Here is an 18,237-nt window from a genome sequence, read left to right as displayed (position 1 = left end):
ACTTTATTTATATCGCACGTATCTAAACAAGGTTACAAAATGCTTTACAGAATGAAGACAATGAAAAATAAAACATTGAATTTTATATATTTTATATATATATATGTAATGTTTTTAATTTTTATATTTTTATATTTAAGTGCTTCACAAAATACACAGGATTAAACATTGGTGAGAAAATAAATTATGAATAAGACTTTATTAAATCAATTAAAGCAGGACATTAGTTTCTACTCAATCTTTAAAAAAAAAGGCCTTCGTACAAACATTTTTTTTAAAGCAAACATTTAAAAACAGTTACAGGAGTTTGCCAGCCTAATGTCTTCAGGTAGAGATGTCCAGAGCTTCGGGGCTCTGATGGCAAATGCCTGGTCACCCTTTGTTACCAGACTTGACCTAAGAGCGATGAATAAAGGTGTTCTTGATGATCTGAGATCTCGGTTTGAAGCATAAGGAGTCAAAAGTTCTGGAATGTGGTGGGCAGACCCCGTTCTGTTTTAAAAGTTATTAAAAGCTCGGTGTGGTTTGGTGTTGGAAATTAACCTGAAAGCAAAGACAAATTTAATAAACCAAACATTCGTTACTTAATTTATTCTTCTGTGTTTTTCTGTTATTTACGCCGACCGTTTATCAAAGCAGCTAAACATTTTAGCAGCTATCTGTTCTTAATCTTTTTTCCTGCTCCTGCCTTGTGCCAAACAGATCCAGCTTCAAGCTCAGCAGCCCAGCCACCTACAGCCAAACCAGCCTTTCAGGACGCAGGAGAAGGAGGTGAGCTGCGTTGCGTTTAATGACATGTTCAACTGTACGGAAACAAGAAATTGATTCTGTTATTTTGAAATATAAGATTTCAAACAATGAAGTAGTGGGGCCTGATGGAATATTTTTTTCATGTGGTCAATTATCCTTAGATGAAATGACGCTCTATATTTGTAAAGCTTTAGCCATGTCTTTTTGTCTGTCAGTGTCCTTTCAGTCTCAGTGCAAGGTGAAGCTGCTGACACTGCTGTACACGGTGCTGATACTGAAGAGTCTGGTGTACTGCTGTGGACTCTCTCTGCTGAGGATCTTCAGAAACAACAAACCGTCCATCCACTGAACATGTGCTGACTGATTGTCTTCTGATGTTATGTGCCGTAGTGTTTTTGTAGTTTTTATGAAAGAAGCTTGTTTGTGAAAAAGTAAAGCTCTATGCTGATGACACTGTGTTTTTTGTACATAAATGAATGTACTGCTACCTTTATCATTTTATTCCATTTCCAGCTTTTATCAGCAGTCCAAAATGTTGTCTAAGAAGTCTAATACCTCAATCTTGTGGTTTATCTTCTTACTCCTGTAGATCACACATATTTAACAAAAATGAAAATGATTCAAGCAGATTATCAACTACATCACCGGGCTTAACATCCAGATAATCAGGCTTTTATTGAATTTAGTCAGAAGGGGGGAATCGGGCCCAAAATCGCCCTGATTATCTTGTTGTGTGTACCCCACTTAATGTTACATATATAACACAAACGTCTATCAGATTGTATCGTATATAGAAGGAATTTGTCTTGGTGTTATTGGTGCATTATTGTTTATAAAACTCACAGAAACAGCAGTACTGCTACTGTCAAGAAGTGTAGAACTACTGTTACATACCAGCATAAATATATAGCTAAATTAAATAAAAGAGTAAAAGATGTGTCTTTGGTGTATGAAAGGAGCTGTAAGTGTTTCTTTTTCTTTTTAAATAAAAGTCTGTGTTTTTAAGGATTTCATTTAGCTTCACAATAAATATGTAAAAACACGATCAACGTCTTTGGTCATGAGTAATTTGACTTTGTAGCTTTAAATAAGCTTGTATATTATAGCTTCATAGTTTCTTGTCCTTGTCTAACTTTTTATACGAGTATATATTATTAATTTTTTCCCTGCATTGAGGTTAAATAGTAAAACAGAGTTAGGCAGAAAGCTGATATTGAGAGTTCTGAGCATTAAAATCAAACTTAAGTTCCTGGAATGATGCTTTAACCAGAGTCGATGGTCGTAACTGTCGCTGTGTGATTAAACTGAAAACCCTTCGCTAACAGAGAAGAAGCAGCAGAGCAGGAAACCCACACAGCCTGCCTGCTGCAGGGGAGGAAGTGTTGATTTGCTGTAAACTGTTTTTCTAAACCCTAATAACCACAGATTCATATCTGCTGCTGCACACACTGATGAACTGTTCTCACACTCTGTACTTTATTGTCTTTTGTATTGTTACATAAAAAACCTTCCCTTCACATGAAATGAAGACCAACAGTGTCGACCCACCTTGAGGCAACGTTCTCAGAGTTTGTGAATATTTATTCAGTAAAGGAGACGCACCTGAGTGATAATGTGTCGGCAGCTAAAATGTATATATTCATTTGTTGGGTCATTAACTAATTCATTGGCTTGTTAAATAACAAATAATGATAATACATTTCATTCATGGAGATATTTCAAGTACTTACAGACACTTTAAAGATCAAAATCAACAAAGTTTGATCAAACTAACAAACTGGCAACATTATACACATTTTTTCTGTCATGAAAAACCTTTTTTCAGGACAAAACCACAAGTCATACATATGATCTTTGTATGATAAACTATTATGATGTTTCCTATATTATCAGCTCATACAGTGAACATGACTGTACTCCTGTCTGTAAAGATTAAAGCTGCTGCCCTCTAGTGGCAGCAGCAACACATTGCGTCACTACTGTTTGTATCTCAAAGTTTCAGCTTTCCATTATTTGTAAGGATAAAGATTTTATTCCTGAAATCAGTCAATATTGTACAATATAGTGGATCAGTTGGTAGAGTCGGTTGTCTCAAACTGAAGGTCTGGGGTTCGATCCCCAGCTCCTGCAGCCACATGTCCGATGTGTTCTCGGGCAAGACACTTAACCCCAAGTTGCTCCCTCTGCTTCGTCAACAGTGTATGCATGTGTATGAATGGAGTGGTTAATTCTGATGGACTCTTTACACAGCAGCCTCTACCATCAGTGTTTGAATGTGTAGGTGTGACCTGTGGTGTAAAAGCACAGAGAAAACATGTATGGTATTAAAGAGGTAGGCAAGATGAGGGCCATCCCCAAGGGAAAGATCCTTCCCCTGGGAAACAAATCTAGATAAACTCTCCATGTTAGGTTGGTATGCAAACAAAGGTCAACATGAGATGCTTGATAAACAAAAACAATATTAAAAAAGGTAAATGACGGGTAGATGGGGATGTGCAGATAGTCTGCCCACAAGGGAGAGCGCTTTCTCTGGGGAAATAAACTCCTCCTGAGAAGACCCAAGAAAGGATAATGGGAGTAGTGAGCCATGGTCCACATAATGTTGGGAAATGGTTGGTGCATTTTGGGGTCACATTTGTCTAGAAGAAAAGAGATAGGGACATGTGGAGAGTCCTCCAAGATGTACAGATGATTTTTGGGGACATAAACTTACATAAACCCTGTCTGAGAAGATCCTTGATGGAGAAAGGAACTAGAAAAACATGGAAAACCCGGCTCATAAAGGGAGTAGAGCAAAAGCAGAGGGAGACATCCTTTTCTTGGGATAAACACCTTTAAAAAAAATCTGAATAGAATTATGTTGTTTACCTGTCCCATTATTCTCGAGCAGTAAATAAGAACATGGTCCCTGTAAGGTAGATTAACAGGAACATGGTCCCTGTAAGGTTAGTAAACAGGAACATGGTCCCTGTAAGGTTAGTAAACAGGAACATGGTCCCTGTAAGATTAGTAAACAGAAACATGGTCCCTGTAAGGTAGGTGAACATGAACATGGTCCCTGTAAGGTTAGTAAACAGGAACACGGTCCCTGTAAGGTAGGTGAACATGAACATGGTCCCTGTAAGGTTAATAAACAGGAACATGGTCCGTGTAAGGTAGGTAAACAGGAACATGGTCCCTATAAGGTAGATGAACAGGAACTCTGATGAAAGGTATCTCTTTGGATGAACCCTGTTTGATAAATCCTGTCCTTGTAAACGACTTTCATCCGTACTTACAGAGAATCAGGGGGGGAAAGGCTCATGACGGGGGGAGGGGCAAAGAAGAGATTTTTACCTGATGGAGAGAGCCTTCTCTTAGATTTAAGAGATAGTTAAGGCATCATTTTTGTGGTTTTGTTTGAGGTAACGGTCAAAGTAAATATATCAACCACCAAGAGAAGGCTCAAGTTCAACTATTATTAATGTTTCTTGTTTGAGACACACCCGGTCTCTTGTTAAAAAACCTGCTCTTTGAGGAACGCAGCAAAACCTGAACATCCATCCTTCTTTCAGTGAACTCCATCTGATGGAAAGATTTCTCTCTTCCTTTTAATATTTTTGTTTTTTATAACCTTTTATTGTGTAAGTGTGTATGAGAGAGGGCTTTAATGATCACTCATTGTGAAGCTAGTTAGAAGATGTATCAGATGTGTGACACTCACTGTGATGGCTGGTTAAGATAATGCTCCTAATGCTGTTTCTGTTCTTCCTTATTTACATCCTTAGAGGTTTTTCTGTCTACGTGAATGAAGAACCAGAAAAACTGATGATGCAATACAAGGTATGATCTTTTTTCTCATCACATCAGGCTTGATCAGATGGACTAGATGAGGTCTCCCCTTTGTTCCCACTAGTGTGATATGTTCAAGCGTTGTCTGTAAAATTATCTGGACCAATTACAAAAGACATCTTTCTTTTTTATGGAGTACTCTGTGAACTACTGAATCTTTAAATTGTCTTGGTTTTATTTTATATATAGCACAAATGTCCAATCTGCTGTCACTTTAAAGGAGGAAACTCTGTGTTGTATTTTCCTGTTAAGCTTCTTTGTTTATAACTTGGCAAATACAGATCTGTTGCAACATGATCACGTTGGGTCTGTGATATTTTATCTTTGACTCCAACCAGGCTGTAAACATTTTATTAAACTTCTGTTTAAGTTATTTCTTTCAAAGTATACATTGTTTGAAAGGTTTAAAGAAAAGGTTATTTGAGTTTAGCTTTAAATGATGGCTTTTGTTGGCATGCATTTTTTACCACGTTAAAATAAGTTGGACCAACACGACTAAAAGGAGTCGGACGCAACCAGAGTAAAGAAGTTAAAACAACTTGAGTAAGTCACGTTAGTCCACACCTAGTAGAATACATTAATTAACATTTTAAAATAAGATAGGCCTGAACCATAATGAATAAAAAACAATAACACAAACACATTCAGCTGACCCATCCTAATTATTTTATGTTGACTTAACAAAATTCCTTGATGCTAAAAGAACACATTTTAATTTGATGGAAATGGTTTCCATACTTTTATTACGTTCAGCCAACAAATTATTTTGTTTGAGTGAATTTGGACTCATCAGCTGATCTGTCTGAGAGTTTGTTAAAGTGAAATGAGACATTCAAAGATGCAGCAGTGTTCTTCTTTTACATCACTGAGACTACAGGGAGACACTGAGGACCACTATCTACGGAGAGCCTGAAGGGACAAAATAACATGAGATTACTCACAATGAACTAGTTAATGCTGACAGCACTAATACATGTCTAAACATAAATAAAATTCCCCCGTCCAGTAACAGCTGATAGAGACATGAACCAGACTGTAAACTTGTTAATCTCTGCTGTAAAAACAGACTTTTGAATGGGTGTGTATGTGACTTCCAGCCTCAAGCAGACCCTCGAGGAACTGCAGGATTGCTTTATTTTTCAACACCAGAGGTTTCCCCTTGTCCTGAATACTACTACCAGCATCATCAAGGTACCTTTGCAGTTCCCCAAACTGACCATAAGGTGGTGCTCTTTCTCCTTTAAGTTAGACACAGACACACAGAGATCCACCTTCTGAAAAAACGTGTTTGAAATCCAACAAACAGTCATGAAGGAGGAGTTTATTTAAAGATGTGACACTGAGGTAACACTTTAAAGACTCATGTTATATCAGATGTGTCTTTTGTTGTTAATATTTTAAAGTTTTCATCATAAGAAACATCAAAGTGTGAAGAAAAAGACCTCTTAAAGAAATGTTGAAGGTATGAAAACAGACTTCATCAGTGCAAACAGAGTTATTCCTTTTGAAGAAGTTTGAAAATACATTTTCTGAATTCATGAAATCAGCAAAGACATGCTGTTTGTCTCCTTCTTTTACATCAGCAGCAGAAATAAGAACAGACATTAAACATCTATATATAATTAAGTTACAAAAAACACCTGCAGAGGTAAATAAAAGAGTTTCAAATTATGCAATAAAAAAAGTTATATAAATATTCAGATTCTTAACTTCCTGCAGACTTTCAGAACTTTGAATAGAATCAGGGGCTGATGGGAGATCTGAGGCCTCTGATAGAAACCACGTGTTCCTCGTCTGATCTCTCAGCTCGTCCTTGTTTGTCCTCTGCAGCGTCACAGCGTCACTTCTCCTCGGGTTCACCAGAGGAAACATCGCAGGTCCAAAATGCTTCTCCTCCCAGCCGCCGCCCTGTGCTGCCTGTGTTCAGGTGAGTGTTTCCGGCCAATCAGGAGCCCACAAACTCTACCTTTACCAAACACCGTCACACTAACATTCACCTGTCTGACCCTCTCTCTGCAGCGCTGGTTTCCATGGCAGCCGAGCTGATTCAGGATGATTTATCATTGACCAGGAGAGTCGGTGAAGAAGTCTCCTTCAGCTGTGGAGGCACTCATCAGTGTTACAATAACTACGTATACTGGTACCAAAAGAAAGACACAGAAACATTCAGAGTGATTCTTCGTATTGACAGGAGAGATGGAGCTTTAAAGAAAGGCTACAATCATCCACAGCAAGATGATTTCTCAGCTGTGAAAAAGAAAGGCTGGGAGCTGCAGATCAAGAGAGTTAAAGACTTTCATTCAGCCACATATTACTGCTCCTGTTGGGGTAGTAGCGATCTCCACAGTGAGAAATGAAGCGAGCTGCCTGAACAAAAACCAACACATGAACAGATGTCACTCAGAGTTAGTTACAGGAAGAGAGCAGTGAACCACAGCCCAGGTTCACATGTTTCACCTCCATCTCAGCCAGAGTCACAAACACTGAGGGATTTATTCTATCACTGCTGACGGGACGCCTTCATTTTAAAATTATACTTATCAGGTGTTTCTTTTTAGAACTTATTTTATATTTAATACACAGATAAAACATTCTAATAAGAGCCTATAAGTGTCTTATAAGACATAATAAATGTGTTAATTATGCCTCTCTTAACACCTATTGAGACTTATTTGTGTTAATAAGAATCTAATAAGGTCTTAAAAGTGACTTATTACCTTTTATTAATGCGTGTTTCAAGCACCTTATTATAATGTGTTACACTGACTTTAAAACTTTGTTTTCAGCTGTAATCTGGCTGTGTTTTAATGTTTTAATCTGTGTCTCCACTGAGTTAGGTTGGGAGGTTGTGGTTTCAGTCAGGATGCTGGTATTGTTTTCTATGCAAAAATCTAAGCAAGGAAATCAAGTCTCTGTCCATGTTGGTATCAGGAGCTTTACCCAACATAAAGAGTGAAGGATCCAAGATTAGATTGAATCTGACTTCTTTCTTTTTGGACATTTTTCCAAAAGTCTACAACTTCCAGGTAGTCCCAGAATATGTGTGTAAAATCCCCCACTAGTCCACATCCCCTCCAGCACAACTCAGAAGTTCTGCTGTATTTTAAGGTGATGGATGGGGTGTTAAAGTATGTTTGTTAGTTTGCTTCAAAAATCTAAGGATTTAGGGGTCATGGCTGCCTGTTGACAATAGGAGCATGTACATGTTAAACAGAAGAGGCCCCAGGATGGAGCCTTGGGAAACTCCACATGTCATTTTTGTGTTCACAAAGTAGTCCCAGTCTTTTAAAGTAAGACTTAAACCAGTTTAGCACTGTTCCAGAACGTCCCACCTAGTTCTTCAATCGGTCAGGTCAACTGTGTCACCAGCTTTCAACATCTGTTGTAACTATGACAACCACACACACATTCTGCTAACACAGTCTCTCTTTAAACTTTAACACCGGTGTTATGACTTTAAAGTTTGTAAGTGGACCCAAAAGCAAGACCGGAAAACAGGGTGGTGGGTAAAAGGGGTATTTATTGAGGTGAGGCTTGAATGAGAGGCTGGGTGGTGTCATCGGCTCCGGAGTCAATTAACACCCTGACAGGGAGGGAGTGATTAGTCCAATGGATGGAGGCAGGTAAGGTGATCTGAAATGGAGAGCAGGGGGTAGAGGAGGTTCGGCTCACCAGTGCGCTCTCTCCTACTGATGAGCCCTTCCTTTTGGCATGGAAGGACAGGAAGCCAGGAAGTGACCAGCTTGGCCACAGTAAATGCACAGCTTGAGGTGCATGCGTCGTTGGCGTTCACTGGGAGTCAGGCGGGCTCTTCCCAATTGCATGGGCTCCTCCAAAGCTGCAGGGGGCACTAGAGGATTTGTAAGTGGAGAAGGGGGTGGACTGGAAGTCCGGGAAGCCTGAGTGTGCAGGGTGGGAGCAAACCTACGGGGTCGGCTAACTCTCTCCCTGTGTCTTTCCCTAAGCCTGTTGTCGATCTTACTAACTAGAGAAATGAGATCCTCGAGTGAATTAGGTTCATCTCGGGAAGTTAATTCGTCCTTTAGCTCCTCAGACAGACCTTTAACAAAAACAGCCATAAGTGCCAACTCATCCCACCCACTCTCTGAAGCTAAAATCCGAAAATCAACAGACAAAGTAGCTACTGGCTGGGAACCTTGACGAAGAGACAACAGGCATTTAGCTGCCTCCTGACCCTGAACAGGATGATCAAAAACTTTACGTAACTCAAATGAGAATAAAGAAAAAGATTCTACAACTGGTGACTTATTCGCCCACAAAGCTGTATCCCACTGACCCGCTTTACCCCGTAACCCAGTAAGACTGTCCTGAAATTCTCTAGATATTTTCTGGAGTGTGTGTGAAAGAGGCTAAAGAAAGCTCGGTGTGGTTTGGTGTTGGAAATTAACCTGAAAGCAAAGACAAAATTAAGTTCATAACATGAGCTATCCTAGATCTGTCAGAAGGATAACTAGAAGGCTGTTGGTCAAACACTAGAGAGCACTGAAGAAGGAAGCAGCCACAAGAACCTAAATCACCAGAATACTGTTCAGGTGGGGGCACAAATGGTTTTCTGAGGTGGGTGGGGGAGGGAGCTTGAGGAACTGGTGTAGCAGTAGGGTTACTCACAGAGGTTCACAGTGATGTACCAGGAGTAGCAGCTTGAACTGAAAGCTGTGTGAGCTGAGAGTTGATGTGGGAGATGTTCCTTTGGAGACTCTGTAGAGATTCCGTAACTTCCTGTAGCATATTGTCATGTCTTCCAATGAGGGCTCCTTGACTGGAGAGGGCCTGGTCAAGGGGGTCTTGGTCTGCTGGGTCCATGGTGGCCAGATTATTCTGTTATGACCTTAAAAAGGTTTTAAGTGGACCCAAAAGCAAGACCAGAAAACAGGGTGGTGGGTAAAAGAGGTGAGGCTTGAATGAGAGGCTGGGTGGTGAGGCGCTGGAGCTCGTTGGTTGGAGGCACTGGGGAAAAAGAAGAAAAGGGATAATTAGTCACAGGTAATTCCAAAGTACAAAAAGAAAAACATGGAAAACATGTTTATGTAAAAAACGCTTTTTGGCTGTGGTTTGTATGTGACTTCCAGTGTTCCTGGAGCCAGCCTCTAGTGGACAATGGACAAACTGCAGGAGTTTGCACTTCCACACTGGCTTCATTTTTAAACACTGGAGGTTTCTGCTCATACCTCTCTCAGTTTTATCCAGGTTTTTGGTGGGTTCTGTTTACCTCAGAACTCAGATCTTGCAACTAGGAATTAATTAACAACGACGTAAACAACATTTCAGTTGCAAGTTGGCAGCAAGTTGAACAAGCAACATGGTTGCCTCCAGGAGTTCCTTTGTTTTGTTAGCTTATACCTGACGGCGACAACACACTACGTGATATTTTGTGCCAGAGATAGAATTTGCATGCTATTATCGTAGCATGCTACTATGTATTTAATTACACATGAAGAGGACTAAGATGCTAATAAATACAATAGTTAAACTTAAACGTTACTGTTGATGCACGTAGCAGCCATGTTGGATTTTAACTCGGGCTACTAAAGGTTGTCAGAGTTATTTTATTTAACCTTTATCCAGGCAAAATTGCTTGAGATCAAATGACCTCTTTTTTGAGCAAGGCCTGGCCAAAATGGCAGCAGCGAAAAATAAATATAAGACAACCCCCCAAAAAAAGCACAGACATGAGAAACAGAGACAAATACAGTACAGAAGGAGTTACTAAGTCAGATTTCCAAATTCAAGGGGGTGCTCCAAGATGACATATTGGGCCAACAACAGAGAATTTCTGACTTCCGAGCTCAAAGGAAATGTTGCATTCAGGTGCTGCTCCTCGGATGGTCCAAGCTTCCAAGCTGGGAAATCGTTCTTCTGACTTCAGTGTGTTCACATGCTTTCAGATTTGAATGTTGTAACAACAACAAACTTTGTGGATGCTACGGAGACGATGTGAGGAATTTCTTCGTTACTAGTTATATACGATTACAACATTGATGAACAATCAGTGAATTAATATAAAGTATCTTAACATTAACTAAACATCTTTCACCCCCCATGTGATGACGATTCTGACGTCATGTCAGGCTCATAATTCTTTTACGAGTTTTAGAGTTGTTTCCCCGACTTAAGAAAGCGTTCATGTTCCTTTTCCAACTCAGAAACTTGTTTTCCCGATGTGTCCAACATCACATGAATGCACCATTAGTCCATAGAACTGTCTACACACTAAAGTAGAAGAGTGACAGACATTACACTGCTGGAGAATTTAAAAAAAACATGTTGATGTGAAACACACGAGGGAGCTGAAATATGATCCTGGCTCATAACTTGATACAGGAACTTGTATTCAGCAGCAGACGGGGTTTTTGTATCAGTCTGTTTCACTGTGGGGTGCGCATCTTTGGCTCTGGAACTAAACTGTTTGTAACAGGTAAGAACAAAACATCTATTAATCCATTGTTTTTAAATTAAAGTCTGCTGCTTTAGGGCTTATATGCTGTTGTGTTATTTAATGTTTTATAGAGAACTCATAGTACCTGAAAGAAGTTTAAATGTCACATCTGAAGTCATTATTTCTTTCTTCGTGTGATAAACACGTTTCTTAAGAAAGGTCTGTAACTGTATTATTACAAATATGTTTTGGATTCTCTCTGTGAGTCAGCAGCAGCTTTTGACAAAAACACAAACAAACATGAAATACGGATTCAATTATGAAGAAGTACAAAAATGTATCTTGTTAAAATAGCTTTTTATTTAATGGAGCATATGCTTTTTATGTGATTAAATAATGAACCTGGTTTCGAAATAAGACCCTTAAATATATCACATGTAATATTATAGCACTTAGGCTATTTAATGTCCTACACGGCATGTAACATTATGTTTAATAGACACACATGTTTCTATCTTTACTCACACATATATCTACAGATTCTAAACAGTGTGTTAAATAATAGATGCCGGGTGGTAAACACAACGGTGATGACAATTTTATATTTGCTGTTATGCACAATTTATTTTCTAGAAAGACACATTTAATTTAATTTAATTATTTGGTTAGCGTGATTGGGAAAATTTAATTTCATCATCAGATCATTGAGGTTTCCCTCATTTATAATGATGTAGTGATACAAAAAAAAGAGCACAAATAAAACAACAAAGACGGGTCGAATGATTCTCAGTAGAAACAATCGCAGTGTGGTAAAGTGGTTTGAGATCATTGTCTTTATTTGTCCAAGAGAAACACGAGTTTCCATCATTAGAGTGTGTTGTGAATTTTTCCACATTTTTGGAGCAGAAAAACTAAATGCAGATTTTTCCAAGTTAATAAAAGACCCGCGGGACTTGAAGCAAAAGGCGATCAGTAGAGTGAGTTTGGTCCAGTTCAGCAGAGATGTTATATAAGATGGTGTACGTCCAATAAGTGATTTAAAGACATACATACGTGTTTATCACGTCTCTGTGCCAGAGAAGACCAACCAACTTTGTTCTACAGAATACATTTTTATCTCAGATGATAACACTGTCTCAACATATCCGACCTGTTTATGAACAGGTTCTTGATCCTCTGGGATGTTCTTTTGACCGCTATTTTAAAACATGCTACTTTGGCGTCAAGTTAAAAATGGGTGTATCCATTTTCCAAAAACAATAAAATATATCAGTTATCTTTGTGGTATTTTCTATTGAACCAGGGGTTTTAGTGTTTTGAAAATCATCACATTCTTTTTTAATTTACATTTTACACGACATCCCAATTTTTTATTAAATAGGGTTGGAAGTTCAAAGTGGAAGTTATAGAATTTTAGAATAATTGTGTGTGTGTTGTTGCTCTTTCAAAGATAAGCAGGTGGTGGAGCCCGTGGTGAGCGTGTACCCGGCAGCATCGAGAGCCCAGCTGGAGGAGAAGAGCTCTCTACTGTGTGTGGCCTCAGCCATGTTTCCTCCTCTGGTCCAGATCTCGTGGAAAAAACAGAAAGGGAGCGGTCCTCTGCAGGATGCGCACCCTGCTAAGGCGAAGCGGCAGGAGCTGAGGGAGTCGGGGTGCAGCGCCTCCATCTTGACGATCCCTCTGAGAGAGTACAACACCTATAGATACCTCTGCTCAGTGCAGCATCAGGGGGGCACAGTGAATGCTCAAACAGAAATAGGTAATGAAGGGTTGGTGTCTGCATTCAGCAGTGATTCAGCTTCATGTGGAGATGATGGAGCAGAGGACTGATGTTTATTTTTAACTCCTTCTGTTTGACAGAGGTCCCAGTTCCTACGACCTCCAGTCCTCCAGAGAGAGAGCCGACTGACAGTAAGATCAAAATCTGTTTACTCTTACCTTTAAGAACAAACCACCTCAGTCAACATACATTATTACTCTTTTCCCTCTACTTACATTACCTCTGGTGCACCAGAAGGTTCAGTTTTAGGGCCGATTTAGTTTGTATTTCGATGCCTCCAAGGGGAGCTGTTTGGAAGAGAAAAGTGAGGACCAATCTGTCTTAGGTGCAGGCTGAAATTTTTGGGTTGAGCTGCTTTGGTGAGTGCACACGGCTAGGGTTTTTTTCACCACGACTTAACACAGATTATCTCCTGCTAGCCTCCGAGAGAGTTTTCTGAAGAAGTCAGGTGAGACAACGTGTAAATACAGCAAGAAATATTCAGGACAATGCATTACAATTGAGCAGGAGGATACGATGGACATGTTGAACTACATGTAGTGTTGATAAAATCAACCACTGTCATCATAATAATAACTTTATTTATATCGCACGTATCTAAACAAGGTTACAAAGTGCTTTACAGAATGCAGACAATGAAAAATAAAACATTGAATTTTATATATTTTATATATATATATAATTTTTTTAATTTTTATATTTGTATATTTAAGCGCTTCACAAAATACACAGGATTAAACATTGGTGAGAAAAGAAATTATGAATAAGACTTTATTAAATCAATTAAAGCAGGACATTAGTTTCTACTCAATCCTTAAAAAAAGGCCTTCGTACAAACATTTTTTTTTAAAGCAAACATTTAAAAACAGTTACAGGAGTTTGCCAGCCTAATGTCTTCAGGTAGAGATGTCCAGAGCTTAGAGGCTGTGATGGCAAATGCGTAGTCGCCCTTTGTTACCAGACTTGACCTAGGAACGATGAATAAAGGTGCTCTTGATGATCTGAGATCTCGGTTTGGAGCATAAGGAGTCAAAAGTTCTGTAAAGTGGTGGGCAGACCCTGTTCTGTTTTAAAAGTTATTAAAAGAATCTTAGAATCAATCCTGTATGTAACGGGCAGCCAATGGAGGGGGGAAAGGATCCGGGTAATGTGGAACCTGTGATTTGTATTGGTTTAAATCCGGGCAGCAGCTTTCTGCACATGCTGGAGTCTAGCCATCGAGGACTGACTGAGGCGTGAAGTGAAAAGAGCGTTGCAGTAGTCCAAATGTGTAAAGACAAAGGCATAAATAAGCTTTTCTAGGAAAGGGAAAGACAGAGTTGATTTAATTTACCCAATGTTTCATTACATCAGACTCTGTTGCTGTCTGCCATTTTACGACACGTCCTGCCTCTGACACCCTCCCTCCGGTCCAACAGGGATAGTCTCCCACTGTGAGGTTCATGTTTGAACAAACAACTCAGGGGCAGACTGTTCTGAAATGTTCTAGATATTTTCTGGAGTGTGTGGGAAAGAGGCTAAAGAAAGCTCGGTGTGGTTTGGTGTTGGAAATTAACCTGAAAGCAAAGACAAATTTAATGAACCAAACATTTGTTACTTAATTTATTCTTCTGTGTTTTTCTCTTATTTACACTGACTGTTTACCAAAGCAGCTAAACATTTTAGCAGCTATCTGTTCTTAATCTTTTCTCCTGCTCCTGCCTTGTGCCAAACAGATCCAGCTTCAAGCTCAGCAGCCCAGGCACCCACAGCCAAACCAGCCTCAAAGGACGCGGGAGAAGGAGGTGAGCTGCGTTGCGTTTAATGACATGTTCAACTGCTGGGAAATAAGAAATTGATTCTGTTATTTTTAAAGATAAGATTTCAAACTGAAGTAGTGGGGCCTGATGGAATATTTTTTCATGTGGTCAATTATCCTTGGATGAAATGACTCTCTATATTTGGAAAGCTTAAGCCATGTCTTTTTGTCTGTCAGTGTCCTTTCAGTCTCAGTGCAAGGTGAAGCTGCTGACGCTGCTGTACACGGTGCTGATACTGAAGAGTCTGGTGTACTGCTGTGGACTCTCTCTGCTGAGGATCTTCAGAAACAACAAACCGTCCATCCACTGAACATGTGCTGACTGATTTACTTCTGATGTTACGTGCCGTAGTGTTTTTGTAGTTTTTATGAAAGAAGCTTGTTTGTGAAAAAGTAAAGCTCTATGCTGATGACACTGTGTTTTTTGTACATAAATGAACGTACTGCAGGGTGGGCTACCTTTATCAATTTATTCCATTTACAGCTTTTATCAGCAGTCCAAAATGTTGTCTATGAAGTCTAATACCTCAATCTTATGGTTTATCTTCTTACTCCTGTAGTTCACAGACATTTAACAAAAATGAAAATGAGTCAAGCAGATTATTTAAAAGTACATCACCAGGCTTAACATCCTGCTACTGTTGTAAGCTTGGGGTCATTGACAATCAGCAACTGAATCAGAATAACTTTTATTGCCAAGTAAGGCCTGGCTAATGTGAGAGCCCACACATGACGACAAGTAATGAAAGATTTACCAGTTCAGTTCTTATAGTGTGTGTGGATGGCAACGAGATGACCGACTCAACACACCACACACTCACAGATTCATTCAACAACAGTCTCCACTCTCAGAACTCGTCATCTTGCACAGTAAGATGCGATTTAAGAGTAAACAAACATGATGGTCAAGCTAAATGTGGCTAGCTGGTAGCTGGTACTCCTGTCCTTGTCAGTTGGATTGCGCTTCGTTTTACCGACACGTTGTGTAAACACTTGTGTTGTTGCAACACTTGTGTTGTTGCAACAAATCAACAAGTTGCTCCTCCATTTATGACATCCATCTAACTTTATGCTTTGTGTTTTCTGTCGTTGCCATGGTTATGTTTGTTTTGCTTCTGGCTTCAGTCAGTTTGCTTCCCGATTGGCTATTCTGTTTAAAGTGACAATTCACAGAGTCCATGATCGGCCGTCCTCGGTGTTCTCCCAACACAACAGGATGTCTGACAATTTAAAATTGGGTCACCAAGGTTAAAATCACACACTTTACACCACAGGAACATCTGGTGAGATAATCTTTGGAACTGTCAGATAATCAGGCTTTTGCTGAATTTGGTCAGAAGTGGAGCATCAGCCCCGAAATCGGCCCGATTATCTTGTTGTGTGTACCCCACTTAATGTTACATATATAACACAAACATCTATCAGATTGTATCGCATATAGAAGGAATTTGTCTTGGTGTTATTGGTGCATTATTGTTTATAAAACCCACATAAACAGCAGTACTGCTACTGTCAAGAAGTGTAGAAATGCTGTTACATACCAGCATAAATATAAAGCTAAATCAAATAAAAGAGTAAAAGATGTGTCTTTGGTGTATGAAAGGAGCTGTAAGTGTTTTCTTTTTCTTTTTAAATAAAAGTCTGTGCTTTTAAGGATTTCATTTCGCTTCACAATAAATATGTAAAAACACGATCAGCGTCTTTGGTCATGAGTAATTTGACTTTGTTATAAGTAGCTTTAAATAAACATATATATTATAGCTTCATGTTTTCTTGTTCTTGTCTAAATTTGTATACAAGTATATATTATTTATTTTTTCTCTGCATTGATGTTAAATAATAAAACAGAGTTAGACAGAAAGCTGATATTGAGAGTTCTGAGCATTAAAATCAAACTGAAGTTCCTGGAATGATGCTTTAACCAGAGTTGATGGTCGTAACTGTCGCTGTGTGATTAAACTGAAAACCCTTCGCTAACAGAGAAGAGGCAGCAGAGCAGGAAACCCACACAGCCTGCCTGCTGCAGGGGAGGAAGTGTTGATTTGCTGTAAACTGTTTTTCTAAACCCTAATAACCACAGATTCATATTTGCTGCTGCACACACTGATGAACTGTTCTCACACTCTGTACTTTATTGTCTTGTCTTTATTGTTACATAAAAAACCTTCCCTTCACATGAACTGAAGACCAACAGTGTCGACCCACCTTGAGGCAATGTTCTCAGAGTTTGTGTATATTTATTCAGTAAAGGAGACGCACCTGAGTGATAAAGTGTCGACAGCTAAAATGTATATATTCATTTGTTGGGTCATTAACTAATTCATTGGCTTGTTAAATAAGAAATAATGATAATACATTTCATTTATAAAGAGCTTTCAAGTACTTACAGACACTTTACATTAGTTAAAAGTTTAAAACAAAAGATCAAAATCAACAAAGTTTGATCAAACTAACAAACTGGCAACATTACACACGTTTGTTCTGTCATGAAAAACCTTTTTTCAGGACAAAACCACAAGTCATACATATGATCGTTATATGATAAACTATTATGATGTTTCCTATATTATCAGCTCATACAGTGAACATGACTGTACTCCTGTCTGTAAAGATTAAAGCTGCTGCCCTCTAGTGGCAGCAGCAACACATTGCATCACTACTGTTTGTATCTCAAAGTTTCAGCTTTCCATTATTTGTAAGGATAAAGATTTTATTCCTGAAATCAGTCAATATTGTACAATATAGTGGATCAGTTGGTAGAGTCGGTTGTCTCAAACTGAAGGTCTGGGGTTCGATCCCCAGCTCCTGCAGCCACATGTCCGATGTGTTCTCGGGCAAGACACTTAACCCCAAGTTGCTCCCTCTGCTTCGTCAACAGCGTATGCATGTGTATGAATGGAGTGGTTAATTCTGATGGACTCTTTACACAGCAGCCTCTACCATCAGTGTTTGAATGTGTAGGTGTGACCTGTGGTGTAAAAGCACAGAGAAAACATGTATGGTATTAAAGAGGTAGGCAAGATGAGGGCCATCCCCAAGGGAAAGATCCTTCCCCTGGGAAACAAATCTAGATAAACTCTCCATGTTAGGTTGGTATGCAAACAAAGGTCAACATGAGATGCTTGATAAACAAAAAAAATATTAAAAAAGGTAAATGACAGGTAGATGGGGATGTACAGATAGTCTGCCCACAAGGGAGAGCGCTTTCTCTGGGGAAATAAACTCCTCCTGAGAAGACCCAAGAAAGGATAATGGGAGTAGTGAGCCATGGTCCACATAATTTTGGAAAATGGTTGGTGCATTTTGGGGTCATACTGGCCTAAAAGAAAATCCCAATGAAAGGAGATAGGGACAAGTGGAGAGTCCATCAAGAGGTGTAGACGATTTTTGGGGACATAAACTTACATAAACCCTGTCTGAGAAGATCCTTGATGGAGAAAGGAACTAGAAAAACATGGAAAACCAGGCTCAAAAAGGGAGTAGAGGAAAAGCAGAGGTAGACATCCTTTTCTTGGGATAAACACTTTAAAAATAAAATCTGATTGGAATTATGTTGTTTACCTGTCCCATAATGCTTGAGCAGTAAATAAGAACATGGTCCCTGTAAGGTAGGTAAACAGGAACATGGTCCCTGTAAGGTAGGTAAACAGGAACATGGTCCCTGTAAGGTAGATAAACAGG

At 39.2% G+C, this 18,237-nt stretch overlaps 2 protein-coding genes across 5 annotated transcripts in view; both read left to right on the top strand.

The window, feature by feature from the left end:
• LOC110003702 (uncharacterized) overlaps window positions 1-1,795 on the top strand; it is a 54,964-nt gene extending 53,169 nt beyond the window's left edge. For all 3 annotated transcript variants that reach the window (XM_065953513.1, XM_065953512.1, XM_065953511.1), the window contains exons 6-7: window positions 703-771; window positions 966-1,795. In XM_065953513.1, coding sequence (XP_065809585.1) covers window positions 703-771; window positions 966-1,099 — 203 coding nt within the window. In that variant the 3' untranslated portion in view covers window positions 1,100-1,795. The remainder of the gene's footprint in view (window positions 1-702; window positions 772-965) is intronic.
• Window positions 1,796-10,813: 9,018 nt separating this feature from the next.
• LOC136176974 (immunoglobulin lambda-1 light chain-like) lies at window positions 10,814-16,247 on the top strand. 2 transcript variants are annotated; one of them, XM_065953514.1, is made up of 5 exons: window positions 10,825-11,017; window positions 12,429-12,737; window positions 12,839-12,889; window positions 14,474-14,542; window positions 14,734-16,247. In XM_065953514.1, exons 1-5 carry the CDS (start codon window positions 10,897-10,899, stop codon window positions 14,865-14,867), a joined length of 684 nt encoding a protein of 227 aa, XP_065809586.1. In that variant the 5' UTR covers window positions 10,825-10,896; the 3' UTR covers window positions 14,868-16,247. The 2 variants fall into 2 exon arrangements, with proteins under 2 accessions (XP_065809587.1, XP_065809586.1); XM_065953515.1 differs by lacking the exon at window positions 14,474-14,542 and having other exon boundaries at window positions 10,814-11,017.
• Window positions 16,248-18,237: the final 1,990 nt, after the last annotated feature.

The sequence above is a fragment of the Labrus bergylta genome, chromosome 4, assembly GCF_963930695.1.
Source record: "Labrus bergylta chromosome 4, fLabBer1.1, whole genome shotgun sequence".
NCBI lineage: Eukaryota > Metazoa > Chordata > Actinopteri > Labriformes > Labridae > Labrus > Labrus bergylta.
This window is presented reverse-complemented; position numbering and strand designations above follow the sequence as displayed.

Excerpts from the sequence above, each read along its gene's own strand:
- LOC136176974 (XM_065953514.1), top strand. The coding sequence starts at position 10,897 with ATGATCCTGGCTCATAACTTGATACAGGAACTTGTATTCAGCAGCAGA. Across the intron at positions 11,018-12,428 it reads AACTAAACTGTTTGTAACAG|ATAAGCAGGTGGTGGAGCCC; the intron begins GTAAGAACAAAA and ends GCTCTTTCAAAG. Across the intron at positions 14,543-14,733 it reads AAAGGACGCGGGAGAAGGAG|TGTCCTTTCAGTCTCAGTGC; the intron begins GTGAGCTGCGTT and ends TTTGTCTGTCAG.